The sequence below is a fragment of the Neodiprion pinetum genome, chromosome 1 (genome assembly GCF_021155775.2).
Source record: "Neodiprion pinetum isolate iyNeoPine1 chromosome 1, iyNeoPine1.2, whole genome shotgun sequence".
NCBI classification, from domain to species: domain Eukaryota; kingdom Metazoa; phylum Arthropoda; class Insecta; order Hymenoptera; family Diprionidae; genus Neodiprion; species Neodiprion pinetum.
The window spans coordinates 13,964,721-13,990,809 of NC_060232.1; the positions used below are offsets into that span (position 1 = coordinate 13,964,721).

A 26,089-nucleotide genomic window follows, 5' to 3' on the forward strand; every position below is an offset into this window, starting at 1 on the left:
ATTGATTTATTAGCATTTGAAATATGATTGGAATGCGAAAAATCGAGTGTAAGAACTATCAATGACCCCTCATTCCCGCCGCGGCCGCGCGGTAAAAATGACTGGCAACTTGCGTATTTTCTTGCCAAAATACTTGGTGCGTGATGCTGCTGAGTCGGTTGATTATACATGGGTCTGTTACATAGTAGATTACTTTTTCAAATCACGTTGATATCATTTATTCACATATTTATTTATAATACACATTGCATACAAAGTAAAAAATTATACTATCAACAATTGATGAAATGATATGATGAACTGCACTATGAAAGTATGGTTCTTTTTAAACGTGTATTGAAAATGTTTAATCCGTAGGAGGTATACGCGCCTTATAAAAATAATTTCTAAACGGCGGTGATATCATAATGGAATATCCGATCGACTATATTTTAGCATTACAGATTACTAGTATTCTACAGCACAATAGCTGAAAATATGAGATTCATGCAATTCCATCTTACGTAGCTAGAGTCGGAAGATAAAGAAGTGGTTGTCATAGGGTAAGGGTTACACCGTTACCGAAACCTTCTAAAACTTAGTGTGAATAACCTACAACCATGTTACTTTGGTATGAACTAAAAATATGCAAACATTTACATTTTTCAACATATTGTTTCCATTTTCCGAACAAATTTTAGGGAAAATTCACAATAAAAACATGTAATTTGCACTCAAACACATAAAACCCAGACCATATTTCTAGATACTATGAGTTTGTGCTCAAACTACATTACTTCATGAAATTCCATACATATTGGAGAAATTTTTGACGAACGGTGTGATCCAGACTCTACGACAACCATTATTTCTTCTATGGGCGCGAGCTACGTAAGATGGAATCGCATGAACCTCAAACTACAAAAGATTGAACTGTAAAATACTAGTAATCTGTGGTAATAAAACCGAATCGATCAAATATTCCATTATCACATAATCGCCCGTTGAAATTTTTTTTCAAAGTGTTTCTCTCTTTAGCGATGTACACTAATATTCGTACAATCTAAAAATAAATTTTTCCACAAACTCAGAGATATCCTTAACATCGAAATTATAGATTTAATATCACTAAATTTTGTTCAACATCGTAGAAGGTTATGGAACGTTAAAATTAAAATCAAAGATTTCTAGTGTTACTTAGTTATGCAGAATTCTAAATCAGAAAAAAAAGTTCAGATTATTACTGAAAATCCGAGCTTGAAACGGAGGACAAAACAACTCATATTAATTCCACTCTATCGGAGACTTGAACCACATAATAGACATCAGCAACAACGAGAGTCGATTGACACCAAACCACTGAATACAAACCATCTCTTATTGCCGAATTAATTATTAATTGATCGGATGAATTTCATAACTTTTCTTTTCTCGTACGACGCGAGTAACAAGTTTAACAACAATTGTAACAATCTAATGAACACATTTATTTTACTCCGAAGTTTTCTGTGAATATCTCAAGCAACTTCACTGTTTCTCGTTTGACCATTGTTTTTACCGTTGAGTTCATCCTGTATCTGTTGCAAGCTCTTTCCTCTCGTTTCGGGAACGATAAAGTATCCGAAAATAGTGGCCGATACCATAAGTACGGTGAATATCCAAAAGGTTATACCTTCACCAAAGGTGGCTTTCAAGGGCGAGAAAAATTTTGTCACAAGAAACGAAGTACTCCAATTTACCATCACCGCTAGAACAGACGCGGTGCCTTTCGTTTCCGGAGGAAATAATTCCCCCATCATCATCCATGGAATAGGACCATAACTGTGAATAAAAATGTTATAAGTTACGTATCACTTAGAATAACATAATGCAAAGTGTGTTTATTTTTACGTAATCGGGCGGGAATTATTTACTAGACACATACTGTAGTTGCACTCTTATTCTACGTCTAGTGTTACTAATTAGCCAGTCGTCGCATTCGGTCCTCTGTTGAAGTTCACATCAAATAATTCATTTGTAGTTTATTAGAATGCAATGTATGTCTTTGTAATTTTTACTCTTTCATCTTTTAATTTTCATTCGAGAAAATCCTTAGTATTACGTAGAAAGTTGCAATGAATTATACTGTCAAGTATGGGAAAAACTTTCTAATTCCAAAATGTTCCCATAATATAGTACGGGACGAGAATTATTACATCAACGTTGGTAGTCGGAAACTCAATAGTGACGAACTTCTATTTCTCTTTATCATACGACTATATACGAAGAATTAGTCTAAATTTGACTACAAGATTATCTCTATAAAGCAGCCATATCGATTTGGGACTCTTGGTAGGCAACTTATGAGGTATTCCATGCCAACTCGCCAAATGATTGTCCGTCACTATTTTTTATTTCGTTCATAATTTTTTATACAATTGGCCTATTTCTAAATAGCACTCCTAAACAATTTGGAATTTTTCTCTTCAACCGTTATTTATTTATAAATTTTTAAAGATCAAAATAGAATAACAGTTTTGTACATATTTCATTTCTTTGCTGAATTTTATCTATTTTTCTGAATCAACCGGATGATTATACATGTACAAAAATGAATGATTACCAATAAAATGTCAACTTAACTAAATTTAGTAATCTTTGTTTACTGAAATATTCAAATAAATATGAAATATATGGTTTCTATTTCTAAACATAGCCTGAAATACTCATCATTGATCGAAGAATTTTTGAGAATTTTGTCGAAAACTTCGAAGATGTCTCTGTTCTGACATTGAAAATTAAAAAAAAAAATATAACGGTTGAAGCAAAAAATCTGAAATAATTCAAGAGTACTATTTAGACTTGGGAAAATCGTACACAAAATTATAAACCAAATCAATGACGGCGAGGGAAAATCTTTGGCAAGTTGGCGTGTAATACTTCTTATATAGTTATAGTGATGACTCATCATTTTAAATATTACGAATAATTTCCTCTTCAGACTAGACTAATAACATCTACGTACAATATACATTTCTGGATTAGCAGCTGATAGTTTTTAGAAATCGATAAAAAACAAACTTCTATACATTTAAATCGCTTAACATTAACGATAAAGTATTTATCAAATCGATACGTAATTAAGAAATCAGCTGCCTTTATGGAATAACTATATTTTTCATGTATCAGGCACTACTAACCCTAGTGAAAATGCGATCATGAAAGTAGTCAACGACACAAATGGCAGCCATCCTATACCATTCAGATCTAGCTTGAAATAGAGACCAAGCAGGAACAAGCACAGTGCCAAGGTAGATGACGACACTATCAACAAGACTCGTCTTCCAACTCTGTCGACTATAACAGCCGCCACACACGCCATGAAAGTCTGAAAAAAGTTCCACCGTGAAAACAAAACAAAGAATACTTATCAAGAGTACGCATGTCTTATGAATTCCAATATTATACTAATACAGCTAGCAGTTCTTCAGATATTACGCACAGTGGAATGTCTCTTCATACATCTAGTATCGTAAGATAATTATTTTTCCATTTTCTCTCTATCATTTAAGTGTAATTTAAAGTAAAACAGTGAAGGTATAGCTGGATGCTGTTGAAGGTATACCGATCAACATTGACTACAGATTATCAAAGACAGCCAAATAAATGGTTTTTGACGTTCTGCTACAGTAATTTCCTGCCATAACCGACGCCCTTGACCTTTCAATTAGGTAAGGGAATTAACAAATGCAGGGTTCTTCCATTGCTGCCGTGCCCTCGGTGCCCTTTCGCTTTCTTAAAAATACTGACTGTGTGCAGTTATATTTTGTCAGTATAGGAGATTGCGTGAAATTAGGACAGTTACCCGACTGCGAGTATGTAACCCAAATAACAGTACATTGGTTTCTAGCGGTTTGCCATTTAGGTCACCAGACTGCAGGCTGGTATATGTTTATTTTATACTTAATCTCTCTGTATATTGAACTAAAGTTATTTACTTGATTTTGTGAGAAGATTAATGTTTATAAATATATATCGAACCTGTACAAAAGCGACAATAATAGAAGCTACGTCAGCATCGAGAGAACTTCCAGCTGCTGCAAAGATTTCTTCAGTATAAAAAATGACAGCGTTAATTCCTGTCAATTGTTGGTAGGCTAGCATTCCCAGACCGGCAAAAAGGGCAGTGCGAGCTCCACGTGTCTTGACGAGATCCAGCATTGAAGACTTTCGCAAAGCTGCCTCTTCCACACATTTTTGTATACTAGCCAACTCTTCGTTCACATCATACTTCGGTCCCCTGAACACGCTCAACGCTCTCAAAGCTTCTGATTTTCTTCCTTGACCCTTGAGCCAAAAGTAGTATAAATTTATAGTATAAGGTAGGTACATCGGAAGCAAAGTGTGTCACTATACAATGCGAGTCGACACATTGGAAATTATCTTTTGGGGTCAGCGCAGGTAATTTAATGATGCATGTTAAGATCACTGCCGTTTATATTACCGTCTTTCAAAGATAATTCACAAATTTGTCAGTTATGAGTTTGGTAACGATACGTTAAAAAAATAAAAATTCATACAGTTTGAGTGGGAAGTCTCAACCAGACGTGGTGAACTATTCCGCAAATGAGACTCAATTTATTATTAAATGAAATATAAAACACAAGAGCTACAATAATGAAAATTTTACAAAGCAAAAAGTTTCATTTAAAAGAGAAAGCAACAGAGATTTTATCACTTAATTTGACGTGAAATGTGAACGGGGCTGTATTGAGATGTGGTTGCACGAGTAAGGTGCTCTCAAATAAAGTACAACTGGTACAAACCAATAACTGAAACTGTAAGTTACTTTATGCTTCACGTCTGTGAAGTGAGTTGAACTCTTATCGGACGAAAACTGAGCGCACGCTCAGCGGGGTCAGTTTTATACAAAGCGGTCGGGCATGTCAAACAATGCTCAAAAAATCGCCAGTAACGTTAAAGCTCTAAAGAGATCGATAGATAGATTTCCTTCTTGTGTGTTGATACTAGTCATGATGCTCATTGATTTCCAAACAATCTATCGATGTCGTATGTGTTGAGGCATTATACAAGAGATTGATTTGTCGAGAGAAAGAAAATCATATTTCCCAAACATCAAATCGAAAATTTCTTCTTTGAATGACATAAATAAATAAAAACTCTATAACCATGACTTAGAAGCTGCGGTTGAGAATGTGAAAAATAAAATATGACGGCCAGGCATCACTGTGCAGTACCTACCATTAACCATTGTGGAGACTCAGGCATCCAAATATAGGTAGCGAGAAAAACAACCTCGATTTGGGCGCATATAACGGCAAACCAGGTGTAATTTAAAAATGTGCCAAAAATAAATCCGAATAGGATACCCGCGGATAGGAAGAGTTGAAAGATAGAACCCAGCACTCCTCTTATCGAGGGCTCTGCAAATTCGGCAATGTATATGGGGACTACAACACAAGTTAATCCCACACTAATCCCAGCCAAAGTTCTGGCCAGACATAAAAGCGCCACGCTCCTTGCAAATATGATGATTATCCATGATAGTAGGTAAGGGACCGCTGTTGCCAAAATCGTTTTTTTACGACCGATTTTATCAGCTAGGGTACCCGCTGGCACAGCTCCTATTATAGCACCAATTGACAATATGGAACCAATCCAGGATCCTTGTTCGGTGTTCACGAAAAGCCAACCATTCGGGTCCTTCAGTTGCGGTAAAGCTGGCGAAGTCCAGGCCAACACACTGCCAGTAGCCAAAGCCAGCAAACAAGCTAGAATTAGGGTGAATAAGTTACATCGAGGCAATGTAAGTACAATATTATGCATTTTATCAAGGTTTATAATATATTTCTTTTTATATGTAAGCTTAATATCGTCACTTTTATCAGGCTTATATATGAAAGACCAATTATTATAAAATGTTGAAATTACCAGGGTTCGTTCTTATTAATTATAAGCAACAACTCTGTAAAGTATCACATCGGTCCCTTAATTTATACCAAAGTCATACAACATGAAATGACTGGTTATAAAAACTTTTTTCGGGGCCTAGAGGAACGTGCTCCAGTTGACGTAGAGACTTAAAACTTTGAACAGTTTTTTTTTTCAATAATTTGTAACAGATCAGGGGGGCGTCCCACTAAAAATTTTTCTGACCCCTGAATAAGGACCACTCTGCTGCATATATTACAGATAAATAAAACTGTCCAAAAAAGGTAGTACAAGTTTTATTTTCATAAATTATACTCTACATCCACGTTATTAAGCAATAATTATAAAATCATTAATCTATGAGATATTTCTAGTAGTTTACAAGCGAAAATTTTACCCCGAACACTCACGCTCGTAGATCAAGGCACTGGCGTTCTGGATTTGTTAAAAATACCTTCTAAGATGCTCTAAGCTTGTAAGGTATTAAAATTAACGGTATTAGGCTAGATTCTTGCTTAACAGTAGGTTTCAATATTTTATTAATGAAATTGCCATTATTCGCCAGGAAAGGATGCTTATAAGCAGTTGATAAAGGCAGGCCAACAAAAGATACCAGTAAAGTTTTGAAAATACAACATGTGCTTGCAAAACGAATCAAAGACTCTCAGCGTAGGTCGCAGTTGGTGAGAATAATCATTTCCAAATATTTGCAAATGAGGATTAATCATTACGAATTGCAGGTACGTAAGCCTATTAAGCGAATCAGAAGACTGTACACGAAGTACATTTTGTTCAACAGCGGATACATTTTCTACTACTATTGGAGCCCTACCTATATGTACTGACAATCAGCTAAGGATTTAGTTTTTACTTTTAAATTGTAAGTTTAAAAATCAAGCCATTTTTCAGAATTTTTTACGGTATGTATTAAAATATACATTGCTACATATTTTAATTAGTTACATATATTACGACATTTACGTTTCAATATTTTACTCATCTTTCATTCAATTACGATAGGTACGCGCCTGCATTGAAAATGAGGGTGACTAGTCTTAGTATGTCCACCATGTCGATGTCCATGCGCATATTCGACGCTTGCCGCTGAAAATGTTTTGAAGATTCCATCAGAGCCTCCCGTAATTGCATTTCTGTTTGTTCAAAATATTTGGTGACCTTTCGTTGTCAAATCCGATGTCTTTTTTTTAAGGGATACTATCGTATATATGTAGTACTGCTGCTTATCACCATTGTTGTAAGGTTTTTGTAGTAACAGGCCTCATATTTTTACTCGGTTAAAAAAATCGATCGTAAGTCCACCTGTCAATTATTTCTCATTTCTTAAAAGCTGTTCCTCCCTTTTTAATATTTTGTTTCCAAATTTTCAGATAGTCTTTATTCTTTAAGGAGTATGCATAACGTTGAAATTGAAAAAAAATCAATTGACGGTTTATTTTGTTTTCTTATCGCTTAGAGTCTTATCTTTCATTTGCGATGAAGATTTCATGAAAGGTCCGAAAGTTAATTGACAGTGAGTTACGATGATTTCAGTGGGGTAGGTCGGAACGTCCCGGTGCGTCGCGGCTTTTGCGGTCCGCGGTGCGCTGTAACCTTATTTGTATTTTACCTCAGGGCAATATGAATTTGTCCTTCCAGCTATTACCATGGATAAATTTTTGAAATATGAATTTTTCCTGCCAAGTATTCCCACTACTACTAGGTTTACCCACAGATGAATGTCTATAGCTGTTTACGCCAATAAAGCCGAGCTGACGTTTGTCAGCATTATTTGGTTAATCGCATTCAGTGCTTTAGTACAGATGAATGCAACCAGTGTCGGCTTGAGACATGCGTCCTGAGACAATTGGAGATTGCCCCCCCCCCACCACCTGAATTTTAAATTATGTGTTACAAATCATAAAATTATATGTCAAGAACGACCCGCAAGTTGAACCAAATAAACCAATGCAAAACAGCTTACCTAAACACAGAATAACTGAACTGATACCAAATTAACGGAAGCAATCTCAAAAACAACACAAAATGACCTAACCAAACCCAAAAAACCTATCTTCATTCCATTTAATATAACTTGCGACTTTAATTGTAAATCATTCTTTTGAATTTTCCACAAAGCAGTTATTCTGATCTCTAGTCAAAATTCAACACCGTAAACACGTTTTCTCGTTAATAATAATGGAAGAAAAGGAGGCAGGAGGCAGTTAGCCATGTAGTGTATATTTTAAATTCCATACTTTTAACGATCACTATATCGCACCAGCTTAACATAAATGCCATTATTTTTATTTCCATCATATAGATTTATGATTTATAAAACTATATTTTATTAAATTAATTATGCAAAAATACACCTCCGAGCTTTTGCAGCGGAGAAGTCTCATATGAAATCATCGACGTCGATAGAATCTGATATGTCGTTTGTGAGAGATAAGATTCGAAAAGAAATTACGGTAATCTTTTCAAACTTCACATTTCATGGCTCAAATTTGAACCTAACCCAATTCTGACTTGCTGATGGGAACATAGTCTATATAAGAGACGCGAGATATCTAATGGAAGATCCCGAAGTCCGAAATCGTCGCGTTGTTATTGGGTATCACATGTTGCGGATTGCGTTCGGTCATATATTCGTGTATACACGCAATAACGGGTTCAGGAATTTTGAGACTTGCTTGGGTTCACTCGGGATTGGTAAGGTTACTTTTAGTCCATTCGGAACTTACATGAGTTCTATTCAACAGCCGTGCCAAATCGCCAATTTTTTTGTAGGTATTTTGGACCTCAAAGAATATAGTGTGAAATTTGTGGGATCGCGAAACGACGACTTTTGGCCGAAAAAAATATTTATTCTTTAATCACCCTGAGTTTTTGGCACCTTCTCGGCCTTGTGGAACAAGTGCAAAATCGGTCATTATTGCTAAACTATATAACATGGCTGGATAAAACTTACCGATATCTCTTCAGGACAGTTTCTTTTAGGTGGTGGATGAGTTTCAGAACAATACTTTATAAATAAACCGCGTAAATACAATAATAAATTTTTTGATAAATTGTTGTTTAACAGTGATTTACCGCCAAACTAATAATTCTACGTGATTTTTGCATAGGACTTATTTTGTAGATTTCATTACGGTGCACATTTTTCGTACGAAACATTTTTCGATAAATCTCATTCCAAAGATAATAACATCAAAATAGTGACATGTGTTTTTTTAAATATTTTTTTCAAAAAGTCAGCATGTACATTCAGGATTTAACTGAAAAGAATAGGTTTAAAAAAAAACCATGTTTTTCGAGGGTATAAAATTTTAGCTTATAAACAAATAGAAGTTACGCCTTAAATATTTAAATTATTCAAAATATTCTTCAAGATTCTTATAGGTCTTAGCGAGACGCGTAATTAAAAAAAAAAACACACACACGCGGTCTGGCTGCAAACAGGTTCTGTAATTATTAATCTCATTTCGTGTGTTTATTCAGGAATTGACGCTGAAGCGTGTGGAGCCCAACAGATGTGGTTTTATTATTGTTTGTTGAGTTTAGAGTGATCAGAGAATCCCGCCAAATTGTGAACGATAAGTCATCATCTGAGGGTAACAGAAATTAGCGTTACCATGGATGCGCACCATAAGAAGCCCTAATTATAGACATATAACCCCGTCAGGAGACCGTATACTTTTCAACTATGCAAATTCATTCGAGCCAAATTCAGTTATGTCATTCTAACTCCATTAGATCGACAAAAATAATGTTATCTAAATAGATGCACGATAAACATACACCAGGCTTACTGATAACAGGGTTAGAAACCTTTTCTTGATCCAAACGACTGGAGAAATAGTCGAAGAAGTTAACCAAAGGATGACGATATATAGTTGTTCCTGGTATATGTTGTACCTTGTGTAATTTGTGTACGTATGCTTAATACATAACTCATACCATTGACTATCTTCAGTCACGCTCATACCTAATTCATTTACGAACGAAGATGCAGCTGACGTATAAATATAATTCCTCAACTTACGTTAGATTTCCGTGAACTTATAAAAGTACAATTTATTTACATAGCAAAACCCAGACCATTCTACACAAAAATGCTACTTGTAAACAGTTTTTGGAAATAAGGCAACACTCGATTGTTACTAATGTTCGAGTACAATATGCTGTAACAAACCCCGATTAACCTCAGGTAATCATTATCATAAAAGAAATAAAAAATGAATTTAAAGATGATCAAGGTTACTTTGTTCAACTTTTACTTGTACTACGACTATGTCCGCTGATCCCCAAATACAAAACTGTTCAGAAATTTATCACCAAGTGGCTCAGATGATAATTGCCAATATCTGTCCGCGTTATTATACACTGGTGGCAGTGCCCGTGTTGATTATTAGGAATTTCGAGTTTGAGAATATGTCGATACTTTTTTACCTGGAACTTCAGCACTTTTCCGGTAACCCCTAATAATAATATGACCCAGAAGATACAATTGTGTAATAATTTTAATTCCTGAATTTTGTGTGTGGGATTATGGGTAATTTTTGAATTTTATTTCTTAACGGAAGTGAACTATATTATCATCGGGAAAAATTTTGTAACAAGAATCTCTATGCTAACTGGTAATTTGTGGACACCTCGTAAACTTTGACGATACATATTTTCTGGTCAGAATTATAGGAAAAGGTCATATTTTTAAGATGTTATTCATGACAAAACAATCATTTTTTCCTATTTTCACCACAAAATATTGTCAAAATGTACCAAGTGTCCACAAATTACCAGTCAGTATTGGAATTTTTGTTACAAGAAGTTCCTCCGTATAGTAATAATGATATGACTTGCAATTCCGTCGTTCAGGACTAAAGTTGAAAGTTTACCGAGTGTTTGAGTATTGAGGAGGTGATATTTATAAATTATCATGAATAAACTTTAATGAAAATTATTCATTGACCAATTGGGTGGATGTTTATAGTTAAATGTTGAAAGTCCGACTGAAGGGATCGAATGAAGCTATTAGATGAAACTGAATATTTAAAAGAATGAAATAATAATGATCAATATTCAGTTCATTGGAATTTTAATAGTAAGCACTGCACATACAAAATACTTGTCTCCTGCGGAAGATATGTTCATATTGAATAAAGGAACAGCGCTCGAGTGCAAGAATGGCGAAAATCTATCTAGAACTGAGGTATTTGGCCCTGGTACAACCCACTGCCTGCACATTTGTTATACAATTACGTAATACGACGTAAGAGCATCGGGAAATTTCATTAGTTTAAAACTAAAAATTACGATTGACAGCGTTCAATTTTAATTACGCTACTAAAGTTAAAATTTCCAAAAAATTCTTAATTCGAGTTTTTGAATCCAAAAATGGAAAGTAATTGCAATGATACGAATTAGCTCGTTAAAGAAGAAGAAATAGTTCTCAATTAAGTTTTTCCAATTATCAAAATAAAGAAATGATTCCTTATTCAATGTTTTGAATCAAGAGAATGAAAACAAATTCCCAATAAAATTTTTCGAAATAAAAAATGAAAAATAATCCTCAAAACTAAAAATACTTCTTACTTCAATTTCTTGGAGTACAAAAAAATAATCACGTACCAATTTTTATGAACCGACAAATGAAAAACAATTCAGAATTGATAGTTTACTTCTATATTCAAGTAGTTACTGGCTTGCTTATTAATGCTAATCTGTACTTTCTACGTAAAAACGACTTTTAATCCGTAAAATTTATAAATTTATAAATGAATCAATTCATAATTCAATTTTTGTTTTAGGGGTAGTGAACTAGTTCAACCGAGCGACTGTCGAACTCACGGGTTGAACTGGACCTTGAACTAGACAGATTCGTTGTCAACGCGTAATTACACGTCGCTACTCTCTAACTCTCTACGCGGGGAATGGGCAGTCGGAAAGAAAATTAGTATCAAATAGGAAAACCAGTTTAAATTGATATCAATCACTTTTGAGTGTAAAATTGTTATTCGTAGAAAATTGATTCCGAGATTTGATGAATGTTGAAATCGCTACTTCCAAAGTAATTAGAACTTCCAAAATAAAAGGACTTGAACTTGATAAGGAATAAATCATAAATTGGTTTATTGGAATATGGAATAAAAGCATATTTGTGAGAGGTAGAATAGATCTACACACTTGTAGAAAACGTCGATGAAAATGTTTAAAACTCCAAGTGATGGCGGCGAGTTGAGTAGCACGATCGACTTGCTGTTAACTAAATTGAATAATTTTAATTTCATTGCAAAGTTTGATCTACAGTTTTTTGCCTCGCTTCACCCGTTTCCAAAATTGTATATTCGCACATAAACGCCTGGAAGTTCAGTCATTCGAGATTTTTCAAAGTTTTAAATTGCATCAATGTGAGTCGAGGTCTGAGTAATATTCAGATTGTAGGTTTTTGATGTTTCTCAGATTTGTCGCATAATTCTGCAAACAAAAACACGTATTCGACATATCGGCGGTAATAGCGATTATTGGTACTTCTTCTCAAAGATGAACAATGTCATGCTTTTCACTTAACAATAATAAAAATATATGACGCGCACTTATAACACTAAATATTCCAAAGAAATATTTTCATGTGATAAGAATGATTATGGTCTGTGACAAAGTGAACTGTATGTTAGATTATAAACATGCGCAAGAAAATTCTTGGGTTATCTTGTTGCTATACTACCTTCGATTACAGTTATCGGTACTCTTCTTGTTGTAGGTGGCTACAAATCACGTAGGTATCACATTTTAAAAAACTTCTTTAACATCTTCAACTCTACCAACTCTCTAGTCAATTCTCACTTCGTAAAATTAAATAAATGTGCAACAGTGCAAAGTCTAACTATACTCGTTTCAAATGCTTTTGATGCGGAATAGCAAATTATAACTATGAGTATCATTTGTTAATGGTAGTACGTACAGCACACAGGATAAAAATTGCCTTTACGAATATAACGTTGCGTTGGTAACAGGATTTAATGATTTAATGGTCTCTCAATTGGATTCATTTTTATTATTGCGCTTACAATATTTTTAAGACTAACCTAATATTTATTTTGGTATTACCTAGTTATCACAATATTCAGTCTAGGACAATTTAGATAAATAATCTAATCCTCAAATTCTCAGTTTTAGTCTCGACAAAGATAGATAACAATAATTTGTACAGCAATTATGTACCTACTTACTACGCGTAAGTTATAAATTATAACTTAACAAACAAAAAATAGCTATAAAATCAGATAAAAAAATAACCGAAATATTATTACTGGTCCCAAATTAGTATTTTAGCAAATTATTTTAGTATTCGTAATTAAAGAGTCTTATATTGTATGCTGAGAAAAGAAGTTTTTCCACGTTCTTATCTGAGTATATCTGACCAACAGCACTAAACAGTTGCTCACTTGGAACGCTAGTGGGCGGAGCGGAAAGGTACTTCAAAACTGCTTTTCTCAGACTAGGATATGGAGTGCTGTTCCAATAACCATATACGTCAGCATTGCGTTGCAACAATGGCTCCGACAAATAGGATTGAATTCTTTCTTTCAAAATCGTTTGTTGAGTTTTTTCATCTTCAGATCCACTCACTTCCATCGGATCAGGCATATCATCGTGGACATTCCAAAGACTCTCCATTTCGTGTTGTATGTTAGAGGCTTGCGAGATTAATTCTGTTGATGTTGAAGTTGAAACTGAAGGATTCTCTCCACCGTGGGACTGTAGTAAGTCGTCGTTATTACTCTCCGTTAGAAAAGATATTATTTCTGTTATTGCCATATCTACTTCATATGAATTGAGATATTTGGATTTGAATCTTGGATCCAGCATTGTAGCAACCATCAACGAATTATTTTTTTTAAAAAAAGAGAATTTGATATTCAAAGACTCATACAATGAGTTTTTCATATTTGTCATCGTATCACTGTCGTTTGAGCATCGAGCTTGTAATTTGCGGTTTAATAGTGATATTAAAGGTATCACTATTGATATGTACGCATCATCAAACGATAAATCAAGTATGGCTTCATAAAAAAATTTCAATACGGCTGTGATATTCTTTATAATTTCCCCATTCGTCAGAGAGAAGAGGCTCAATCTGACCATGCTCAACACTGTACAAGTTAACTGCATTTTTTTGCTCCAAAAGCCTCTGTAACATCAAGTAAGTGCTATTCCATCTCACTTCAACATCTTGCACCAAAGCGTGTTCTGGTAGACCGCATTGTTTTTGACATTCTGTCAGTTTTCTGGTTGCTGGCTCACTGTGTGGAAATGGCCTACGATTTTTCTGCATTTTTTTTTTACAAGTCTTTGGTTTCTTCGTCTGAAAATAGTGCTTGCTTTATCACCAATTGCAGCGTGTGTGCGACACAACCTATCGATTCATATTTATTACGCATCGCGCAAATCATGTTTGCTGCATTATCACGTAGAACCAGAAAAATCTTGCCGTTTCAACTCCATTCATTCACCATCTCTGTAAATTTTTGCTCAATATATTGACCAGTATGATCTTGTTCTAGCACGCATGCACCCAAAACAAGTTTAAGGCGTTGATGGTTTATGATAAAATGAGCTGTAAAGCTGAGAAGTGAACATGTTTTCCTTGCATTGGTCCAGATATCGGTGGTGGCACTCACCCACTCGCTGTTTGCTATTAAAGTCATTACTTTAGATTTGATTATTGCATATGTTTTCGGCATTAGTGTCGTTCTAAAATATTTTTCGGATTTCATTCGATACTTGTGAACTGCAAGAGGATCGACAAAATTCAATCTACGAAATGCTTCGCCTTCCACCAATGCATAGGGCAGCATATCCACAATTATAAGATCCATTATTGCTTTATCAATCCTTTTTGAAATTTCATGATCATCGGGCCATTGTAAAAGTTTAGATTTAGTGGTAAGACTTGGGATCGTCGACTGCACAAGATTTGGTTGATCCGAACTCAATAATTCTGTGATTTTTGTACCGGTTCGCCTTAGTTTAGTTTCTTTTTTCAATTCAACAATTTCTGACTGTCTTTTTAACACTTGTCTGTGATCCTCGTCATGAACTTTTGATAAATGTAGCTTTATTCCGTGCAATGTTTGATTTTTAGGTTCGTGGCTTCCTAACGAATATGACCTGTTACAAAGTTTGCAAATAGCTTTAGATGAATCGCTAAAGCTTTTCTCAAAAAACTGCCAAATCGGATTTTTTTCTGTTCGTGACATTTTTAAAATTTTTTTTACCTAAAATAAATGAAATAATTAGGGAAAGTTTATTGGGGTAAACAAACACAAATTTAATTTTAAATATAAAAAAAAAAACGCGCAGTAAAAGGAAAAGAATGAGTCGAGATGATTGACTAGATAATTCTCGTGAGCTATATTCTCCTATTCCCTCATAGCCAAACAAAATTATTAAGTAAATAAAGATCACACAATGTAATAAATTAATCATAGTATTTACTTAATCGTTTGTTTGGGAAACATTGTTAAAATAAGGATATAGCACGTGATTCACCAACAGTTACATATATTAAATCAACATGCGAATCCAAGTAAAACGAAATCCAATATAACCACTTTCATTTGTCGTTCAGAAATATAACTCAACAAAATAATGTTCAATAACAATAAGTTTAGATAATTTAATGAAAATAAAACGAAGTACTAATAAAAACAAAATAAATACTTACCAAATCACTCAATTGCAAAACATAACCTCAACTCACGATTAAATGGACAGTGGCAAACTGAGCCGGGGCCCCGCCGGCGAGCAAGCACGAGTTAGCTGCGAAGTTTACCGAACGACGCACGAAAATTCACGAACACTCGAGTTTCGGCGGGGTCGAAAGTTTCGGCTATATTTTGGCCGAAACCGAAACTAAGACCGAAACTAGATTTTTTGGCCGAAACTGGCCGAAACTGAAATTTCGGTCGGTCACGAATTATATGATAATCTCTGAATTTACCAGAAAGAAATTTAATACAAAACATTATTTAGTTATAATTAAATTGAAACACACAACACACCATAAAATTGTCCCTTTCTTGGATTTTACAGAAATTGTTCGTTTCACGAAAAATTAACATATATAAGAAAATTCATTTTTTATTACTAATTTTTGGATAGGTTACCAGATATTGCCACTGGGATCAAAAAATTTGTTGGAGGGACATGCCAGGGTAGAGACAGTTTTAGTTATTGAACTCAAGCTTCGGGAAGTCTGAAAATATTTTATGTTTGAAATTCAGTGCGCCACATAGAAAACAGTTTAAATTACAACTACAGTCACTCTAAAAAAATGTATGTTTCATTCTTTACTATTTTTTCCCCAAAGGACAGAAAAACACGCAATAGAGAGAGTTTCAAAAAATAGTCCGAGGACGGGAACCATGACCCTCCAGGGTACGAGTCTGGCATCTTACCGTATGAGCCGCGATCGCTCCTTACTCAGCATCGATGATCGAAAATGAGTTTCGCTCCGCACGAAAATCCAAGAATTTCGAATAGCGCTATCTTCGCAACCAAAGCCTATCCGAGTGAAAATTGACCCCTTAGCACTAACGTGTAGAGAGATTCTCTCACACTCATTTTAAAAGTTTTATTTTTTTTAAATTGCAAATGAAATGACAACTCGACAATTGTTTTACCGTCACAAAATTTTATAATTTTTATAATAGTGAAAAATAAATTTCTTTAATACCTAAAATATGAAGGCAAAAAAGGTATTTACTCAGCGGTTGAAGGTATTTCCCTAAATATTTTGTTATTATTACTCCCTTATTTGAAATGACGCATTCTTCACTGTCGTAGTATTTGGAATTATTACTACTTTTTATTAGCAAAAATGAAATTTAATAATAAATTCTACTTCGATTTTAACCTAATATTATTTTATCATTATATTTGAAATTTCGGTCTCAGCCATTGCGCAGAAGCGTGAGATTTTGTTTTATCACGCGAGTTAAATAGAAAGTTTTGAATTTTCACTACGTGAAGGGAAAACTCGATTCACAACATCAAGCCTCCTTCAACCCTTATGTGGGCACCTTTTACCACATTAATACGTACCCGGAGTACGTGGGTACCTATCTCTATGGTTTTTATTATTTTTTGAGTGCTGAATCATCCAAAATCGATTCACTTTATTAAATAAACATAAATAAAAAGTATAAGAGCTATTTTGAAGTCTTACAGGACAGTTCAGTTGCCGCAAAGGGAAATCGGAGCAGGGTGTCCGAACACTACGCAGGCAGAGCGTGGTCAGTTTTTATCATTGGCGGTTGGCAGATGTTCGAAATGTTAGTGGCAATGGTAAAAGCGTAGCATAGCTTTTTTTTTAACGTGCGTTATCTCACTAAGACATTTCTGAATATTGAAACTTATTTTCATGTGATTATAGTAAGTTACAATACAAGTGTGCGAAGTACGTGATTCTCGCAAGAGCGTAGTTTGTCGGACGAGCGAAGCAAGGCTATACTATTTTTTGTAACATCTTGTAACGGAAAGTTTGACTTGGGAAAATTGTAAACATAGTAATTCAACCTGACGAAGACGTGCTGCTACAACACAGAAGGACGCGATCGTAGTAAGGAATCATCATGTCCGATGACGATAGTTACATCTGTTCAGCTCAGAAAACTGCGAGGAAAATAAAATTTTCTAACGGTTGTGTGATATTTCCTATGAGTTTCTAAACTGTGGAGAATCCGCCACAGCCCGTGGAGTCGAACTTCCTATGGAGGTGTTACAAAAAATCATTTTCTAAACTACAAGTGGGTACCCGGGTACTCTCCGTGGCTACATGTTTTCAACCGGCCATATTTTATGGTAAGCAAGAATTGTTTTTCTATGTTTAGTTACGGAAATAGCTTCTAAATAAGTTGAATGTTGGATCGTAAGGATCAGCAAGCTCAGATCGACAAAAAAAATTTCAGCAAATTTTTAAAGGAAACACTGAAATAGCGTGCTTGTGACAAAAGACTAGCAAAAGATTTACGCCCACAAACTAAACTCTACGGAAAGAGAGGCGAAATACCGTATTATTAAAAAGATGAAATTTTGATTTTAATTTCAATGTTTTGAATATACAGGGTATTTATGTGAACCCTGCACATACTTCTAGGGTGTGTAGGGGCTGTCTGGGCAAGCATTTTGAGGTAAGACACTCATGGCCGGAAACTTATCGTAAAGGCAGTGGAGGGCTTTGAAGGATTTGGTACAGCGTGTTTATTCGTACTCTAATGAATCAGTTTTATTCAGCCGTAGGCAACGGTACAAAGTTTTTGTGTGAAGTCAATAAATGGTAAACTCGCTAGAATACCCGAGGCAATGACAAGATGTTGCACGGAGTGCCTTCTTCAAGGTGGCGGACACTTTGAACAATCTGATTGAACACGAGAAATTGTACATATTCCGTACTATAAGAAATTATTTTGTTACCTTGGTTATGTTTTATCGTTTTTTTTCAAAGCTTATCGTTTTGTCGATAAATTAACAATGTAATCAGTAATTTCGATCTAATTAATTACACTAAGTAATTAGCGGTACCCAACACTGCGTTTAACCGACGCCTGCTGTATAGTTGGTTGCCTACATGACGGCGCTTAGCGAGATTTTTTAGCCGGTTTTATTTCGCGAACACGACTTCGGAAACCACCTGTTCTTCAGGTTAATTCAGTCAACTCGACCCACTCTATTACACCTATCATTTCATGTACTTACTTCTGGGGCACCTTGTATTTTGTTCATATAATATTCAAAGGAATTAACATTTGAAAAGCAAAACTTAATTTTCACGTAATAATAAAAACAGGATTAAAAAATAAATACGAGTAACCAAATATTTTTCTTAAGCCAATTGAACATACCCGTGTAGAACTTCTTTTTTTCCGTGCCTGTGTTTTTAAAATAATCCGTTGGATATTTGTAATATTGGTTGTAGAAATAGGGCAATCTGCTGCAGTGTGTCGGGTATTTCGTGTATTTGAACTCGCATGAATCATTGGCAAGGTCACAATGGCTATCCGTAGCGGCTGGATATATATAATTCAATTGTCAAATCACGAAAACCAATTGGCCAATACCAATTGCTACGCTTTTGCAACAACGTGATTGCCAATCATTATTTACGTATATCTGCTTACCAGAGCCGTATCTAGGTATGGCCGCACCCTTGGCGGGACTTAACATTTGCGTCCCCCCACACCGGGGGGTTTGGTGGTTATGGAATACCATCCAACGAAAACGGGGGATCCGGGGGTCCTCCCCCGGAAATTTTACAAAATTAAAGTGCAAAGTTGTAGGTTTAAGGTTTTTTGATCCGAGAATTCCGCTTCTTTAAAATACCAATTTTTTGGTGGAATTTGTGTCAAATTCTATATTTTCCTTACATGAAAATATGAGCCTACTATTTGTAAGAGACGTTATTTACATAAAACAACTGTTTGTATCTGACTAAAAGAAGTGGAATGTAAATTGACTGTACATCCTTAGTTGCAGACGATTATACTCACAATAAATTTTCTCAACAATAAAATCGTAGTTATAAAAATACTGTGCATAGAAGGCCTACGAAAACGTAAAATTTATACTTTAATAAATTGAATAAAATGCGAAAAAATATTCGATTAAAAACTTATATTACATGTATTTACATAAACTATTTGAAAGCTTTGCTATGAAACATGGAGAAGTCCAGGTGCCGCGGGAGGGTTATGATCAGTTATGATATTGTTCAAGTTACGACATGCTTGCTTAAATTTTGTGTTTTTTTCAACTGTAAGGTGGCAAGGGAGGGGCGGAGATGAAGGTAATGTCACGTTGTAACTAGCCAACTAGACTGTTCACAGTATTACCGTAAGAGTAATAGACATACAGTAGAACCTCGATCATCCGAACGATCAATTATCCGAACGTTGGCGCGAAAGATACATTGTTGTTCGCTGCCACCGCCGTGAGTAACAATGGATCTTTGCGAGAATCGCAGTCATGCAAAGGCGCATATCGAGCGTGTTAAAACGCGCTTTGTTTCATCGAACGCTGTTAGTCCGCTTACAGAGATTCGTCGCGCAGTTTTAATATATGTATATATGTATGTACTGTTTTTATGTAAAAAGGTGTTGTTTATGATCTCGTCTCAAAGAGCCCACGTTTCGATTATCCGAACTAGTTTCGGTCCCAATTGATTCGGATAATCGAGGTTCTACTGTAATTACACACCACTTACGTACGGTAACTTTTAACAATCTGGAATAACATTTATTTCAATAACGTGAAATTTTTGTCCTCAACGAAATGCACTAATCTAAAAAAAAAAATTATTTTTCATGGCCGATTTTGCGCCCCTGCGGTAGTTGCGCCCTTGGCGGGCGCTCATCTCGCCACCGCCTAGATACGGCTCTGCTGCTCACAGTGAACTGCTTTTATAAAAAAATCCCCAAGGATCACTGGTAAAGTCGCAATGACAATACCGAGTATTGGATAATTTGTTTATCGACTCCCGTGACTCGATCGGTCAATAGCATCTATCTCGCATTCAAAAACAGAGTGATAGCCGATCGTAATCAACTTCTTCAAAGTGTCCGTGCGTATGTGCGTGTGCATATGTGATTGATGTGTACATACATTGAAATCCTTTCGGGTCGCTAGTATAAGACTGTATTCGCAATTCTGGGCGTTTGAGTATAATTAATATAATACTTTTAGTTCTATGAATTTTGGATTTTGCATGCAATGATAAACAATTGGCACTTTAATATGTTTATCAGCCGCGAACCTCTGTCATCCTAGCTGTGATCGTTGAATTAATCAATTCCGCACTTAAATAAAAAAAAAAATAACAAAAAAGTTGATTGCACGTAGGAACAGTCAGAGGAATTGAAAAAAGTAAAATAATACGAAACAGAGGTAGAAGAATAATAAAGTAATATAAAGAAAAGATTGAAATAAGGATAATGGTGGTCTTGTCTTGGCACAAATCAAATAATCTATTAGTGTCAACAAGAGGCTAATTATGTTATCCTATAAACTATTTTGTCAGTTGGCTAGATGATAAAAAATGGAGTTTCAATTATGGTGAAGTATATTATGTAATTACAGTATTTCAAAAAATGTGCAAACAGTGCGAGTATTCGAAGAATAAATCTCTGGTCAGATACAAGAGCGAATCAGCTGGTGATATGTGAGTCACCTTAGCTGACTGTTTTCTGGTTTTTTGGTTAATGCGTAGGAATTAGAGTTTTTGAAATTCCACTCGTCTGTTTATATTTACACGGCAGCTTTCCCCTTTTCGTCGGTAAGCCATGTTTGATTCGTGATTTTCTATAGCTCGCGTTTTTTTGCAGTTACTTGTGCTGCTCTTGCTATGCCTATTTGGCTTGGATTCTTTTATATTAACGATTTTCTAGCTCTTTCCTGCTTCGTTATCTTTATTCTAGCTATAACCTTTACTTTCCCTACATATAATATATCTAGGGACCTTACACGCATTTTTTTCATTTCGGTTTCCAACTGCATCGCTGTTGATCGATCACGATTTTATTTACTCAATGGTTCTCCATATCGTCAAGCCGAAACCTTTATTTTATAACCGTGATCGCGTTCGCCAGTGATATGCCTATCTCTCTACGTGCCATAGTACATTGAACGCGCGCTAGTAGAAATTGACGATGTCAGTAAAAGAAATGAATGGAAAAAAAGTGAAATGTTTTTTGGGAACATCAATCCGACGATCTTCCGAATGACAGTAAAATAGAATAAAAAATAATGTAAATTAATACCGCGAGGCCCGTTTCTCGGGCGTTTTAGTGTTTTGAGAATCTTAGTATTTTCCAGTTCAGTTCACTAAAGTAGCATTTCGTTTCCAATTTTACAGCTACCAAACATTTCCAACGGTACGAAGATTTAATCGTTACGGATTACAATTTTAATGCACCGATACTCGAGAGCAGCATGAATAACCCCGAACAGTTTTAAATGGAAATAATCCATATATCTAGTGGTAAATAACACATTATCTTGATTAGAGGCAGTTATCGCGGCAGTTGAGTGGGAGGGCAATACATTAATTAACAGTAATTAGATCGCTGTAATTCCAGAGACCCCACGCGAACTACACGAGGATGAATCCATCATTTCTATTTAATCGTGTGACCTAATCTCAAATTTTTTATTACTACATGAGCACAAAGAATTATAATCTATGTGATCCTGATGTCGTGACAATCACAAAGGCTTTCATTGCTAAGTTAAATAAGGTGCATTCCATGCCAAACTCACGAAGCCCGTGACCCCGACCAATTTAGATTTTTCTGATTCTTTTTTATATGATCAATCATCCTCCAAAAACTATGAAAAAATGTTTTTATATTTATTTCTTTATTTTTTTATTCGTTTTTTAAGCTTTGTCAAGATGGCTATTTTTTCCAGAAAATTCACGGACATTCCTTGACGTGAAACGATGATTTTAAACCCAGGACGGAAGTGTGATTCCGATTTTTTCTATTTTTTCAGAGGGATTCTATCATTTTATTTCAACGATTTTAACGCAAGTGGTTCCATTTTTTTTTTTTTGTTTCGGCGCTTCACCTCGGAATTTCCGAAATATGAATAATAATAGGCGATAAGTATCCTTAAGACAAATTAATATTTATTTATAGTAGGGTTTCCTATTATCATCCTATCTGAAATAAAAGAATGGTACAACTTGCGTTGAAATTTGCGAAATAAAATGTTTGAATCCCTCTGAAGAAATAGAAAACGACAGAATCACACTCCTGTTCTGCGCTTAAAGTCATCGTTTTGCATGAAGGAATGTTTGTGAATTTTTTCGGAAATGGCGTTTTTGAGATACCTTGAATAACGAATAAAAAAGAATTATTTAAAAAGTTTTCTCGTGGTTTGTCGAAGGAAGATTGATCGCATAAAAAAGAATCAGAAATGTTTAAATTGGTCGGGGTCACGAGCTCGGTATGTTGGCATGGAATGTTCCACATATATTCAAAGTAATGTGTGCTTCATAAATAATGCTTCATCTCGATGATGATTTCCCAGAATCGGCGGATGTGGGCAATACTATATAGAATGTTCATAATAAATATGTAACAGTTTGCATATGTGTCGAAAATTATTATTTTTGCTACGTAGCAACACTTGTATATTCTAGCACACTTGCACTTTACCAAAAGATCTTGCTTGGGGGACAAATTTTTCTTATCAGCCAACGCGCTTAAAAGAAATACCTATCAACCAGTTCTATTTCTTATTCTTTCGAATTTTCAATCATTCGTTCAATTGCCAGTACACGATTTATTATTCCCCCACAAGAAAAGCTTGAGTTTATTCAGGTATCAACTCAAAGATCTTTACGCCCACGTTTTAAATTTCGATAAAAGACGAGAGAGCTACCACAAATTGTACGTATATATTAGAAGTCAAGAAATCTAATAAAAACTCGCCACAAATCAAGTCTTATAATAACTTTCTTACACACTCGAAATAGTAACTTGAACCCTCTATCCCGCTTAGCGTCTGAAGTTCTTCATCAAGAAATAAGCGTCGCATTGATGTATTTCGTGGTTCTCTTTGTCGAAACCATTACGGAATCAGAAGTTTAACTTGCGATACATTTCCATTTGTTAATAAATAAGATGTACATGAAAACTCGTGTATGACATTTGGTCAAATATACTAATTTTTAACCAATATATGAAGTTTTAACATTCAACCGTTTAAAAAGTAATAATTTTACCAGAAATCGCTGCGGAGTATTGCCATAATTTTTTAGTGTCTTGTTGCACTGGTCTGCCACTAACGATTCCGATACTCTCCATGTATTATCACTTGTTTCACACTGTTCTTGTTTTATTCAGAAGAACATAGAGATGTCACTAAGTTTGTGTGTCTTCACATCAAGATGCGCATAGGGATCGGTGGAACGGGCGAGAATTTATAATTTGAAAAGTCAAAGTGTACTGAGATTTCGAGATGTCAGATCGTGTTAAACGATTAGAATGAAGTGGTGGATAGAATACGGTGGTGGTCAGAGTATATTACCACGACATTATCTAGCTTTATTATCACAAGCCACGCTTATCTTCGGTTATTTCGAAAAAATTGAATATTAGCAATTGGCTGAAAGGAAAGCTGCTGAAGAGGTTGTAAAAATAAAATTGATGTCATTGTTTACACATGGTCGAAAAGAAGTGAATTCTATCAGACGAATCCATTCACTAAGTTAAATTCAATCAACAATAACTTCCAGGCTTAGGTGATAAGGCTTCGTGCACTCCGGATAATGAGTAGGTATAACAATGTCGAAATCACTTCTTGATAAACAATTGTCGAAGAGTTCCACCAGATTCACATTATCGGTATGAGGGAAAGCTGTCACAATAATTTCAGCGCACTTCGAATAGTCCACTGCGCATAACGATCCAGTTTAACACAACAAGTTGATATGAAGTATACTGGATGAATGATTATACGTTGAATATCGTATGTAAAGCTTTCCGAACTGGTAAAGAGTAAAAAAATAAATAAATGGTTCATTCAGTGTTTGGGATTTTCCATGCGGCCACGTGTCAGCGTTAAGTACACAATACTGCTGCTCACGAACTCATTGCTTGCATAATATCTAAGTATTATGAACGAAATATTAGATCTTTAAAGCTAAAATGAAACAAAATTATGTCCAAAAAGTCTTATCTTCATCGCAGGGCATGGTCGTCGGCATGGACTAGGCTCCAGAGGCCCCCATAAAAATTGATTAAATCGTGAGCAAGCAGCCAATGTCAAATAATATATTACCTTCGTATGAATGAAAAAGTATATCTATCGAATTCATTACACAGCGTCAGTGTCGTAATATTAACTGCGAGATGTTGTATATTTTTTCATCGAAAATCCCATGGCCCTGAATTGATTTTTCAAGTTAATCATTTGCACAACGTTTATCTGTGCACGGATACGTTATACGTGATATGGGAGTATTTTTCTCGACAATGTTAGACAACGGAAAAAATAAATGTTAACAACTGTTAGAATAGATAACAATCGTAAGTTTTAATTCAAGACGGTTGTGCCGGTTACGTATTCATATTTATCGTATTTCCACCAAGTTGACAAACGGTTTTAAAGGAAGTGCAATGTCTGTCGGGTAGGCCTAAGAAAATTATCGAGCTCTGCCTGATAAAAACTTTCGCAACGTTCACATATGCCTGACACAAATTAGAATAAAATTCGTCGAGTCTTTGGAATAAACAATGTACGGAGTCTGCTCGTATATTGTTAGATTTTATAAGAACCAGAATTATCTGACTCACGCCAAGAAGGTCCGTACGATGTTAGCTACATACAAATATGCTTTCGATTTCCGGAACAGAAATTTGAGAACATAAGGAGAAAACGATTTTCATTTTCGGATATGAATAGGAATCAATGAGTATTTACTGAAATCAGAAAACAGTTATTACTTTTCAAGTCTTAAGTATATCATAGATTTTTCCAATGATTTTCTCAATTGTATGTAGTAAATTTTTTAACAAAAATGCGCAGGTACTTCGAATATTGGAATAAGCTTTACTCATCGTCATTAATCTACCCTTGAGATGCTTTAAAAAATCGTTAATTCCTTGACTGTATCTAAGCAGCGCCCACTTTTGCGTTAACTTCAAGCATCTCAGGAGGAAAAAATTGATGGAATTTCGGAATCAGTGGAAAATTAGTTCAGTTCGCCAAACTGACACTTCACATGTTACAAGCTCTAGCTTATATCACTGAAACATAGACTAAATAAATGCAAAGTAGTGAAGCTCAATAAGCCACGGAAGTTTTGAACACTGTGGAATGACTTAAATGCATTGAAGTTCCAAAATTAAAGACAATGTGTAAAATTTGCTCGATTTAAAAAATTCGGGCAAAGGCCAGTGTGATTTGATTATCTATAATGCACGTCAAGTATACTACTCAGTGATAAATAGAACATGCGATCAGCAAACGTATTAATTAACGTTTGAAACAATAATAAATACTTGTGATCGATTGCACTTAATCGAGGAGCAACATAAATCAGTGAAAAACAACAGTTGTTTTCAGCGGCTGTTTTTATCTCCAATATGAGCATTCCTCGGTTCTTTTATAA

At 35.1% G+C, this 26,089-nt stretch overlaps 1 protein-coding gene across 1 annotated transcript; it reads right to left on the reverse strand.

Annotated features, from left to right (window-relative positions):
* Nucleotides 1-228: 228 nt before the first annotated feature.
* On the reverse strand, nt 229-24,359 carry LOC124219724 (facilitated trehalose transporter Tret1). The gene is made up of 5 exons (XM_046627743.2): nt 23,699-24,359; nt 5,221-5,750; nt 4,000-4,305; nt 3,159-3,346; nt 229-1,800 (listed from the first exon to the last, which is right to left on the reverse strand). Exons 1-5 carry the CDS (start codon nt 23,778-23,780, stop codon nt 1,497-1,499), a joined length of 1,410 nt encoding a protein of 469 aa, XP_046483699.1. The 5' UTR covers nt 23,781-24,359; the 3' UTR covers nt 229-1,496.
* Nucleotides 24,360-26,089: the final 1,730 nt, after the last annotated feature.

Excerpts from the sequence above, each read along its gene's own strand:
- LOC124219724 (XM_046627743.2), bottom strand. The coding sequence starts at position 23,780 with ATGGAGAGTATCGGAATCGTTAGTGGCAGACCAGTGCAACAAGACACT. Across the intron at positions 5,751-23,698 it reads ATACTCCGCAGCGATTTCTG|CTTGTTTGCTGGCTTTGGCT; the intron begins GTAAAATTATTA and ends CCCTAATTCTAG. Across the intron at positions 4,306-5,220 it reads AGTCTCCACAATGGTTAATG|GGTCAAGGAAGAAAATCAGA; the intron begins GTAGGTACTGCA and ends TTTTGGCTCAAG.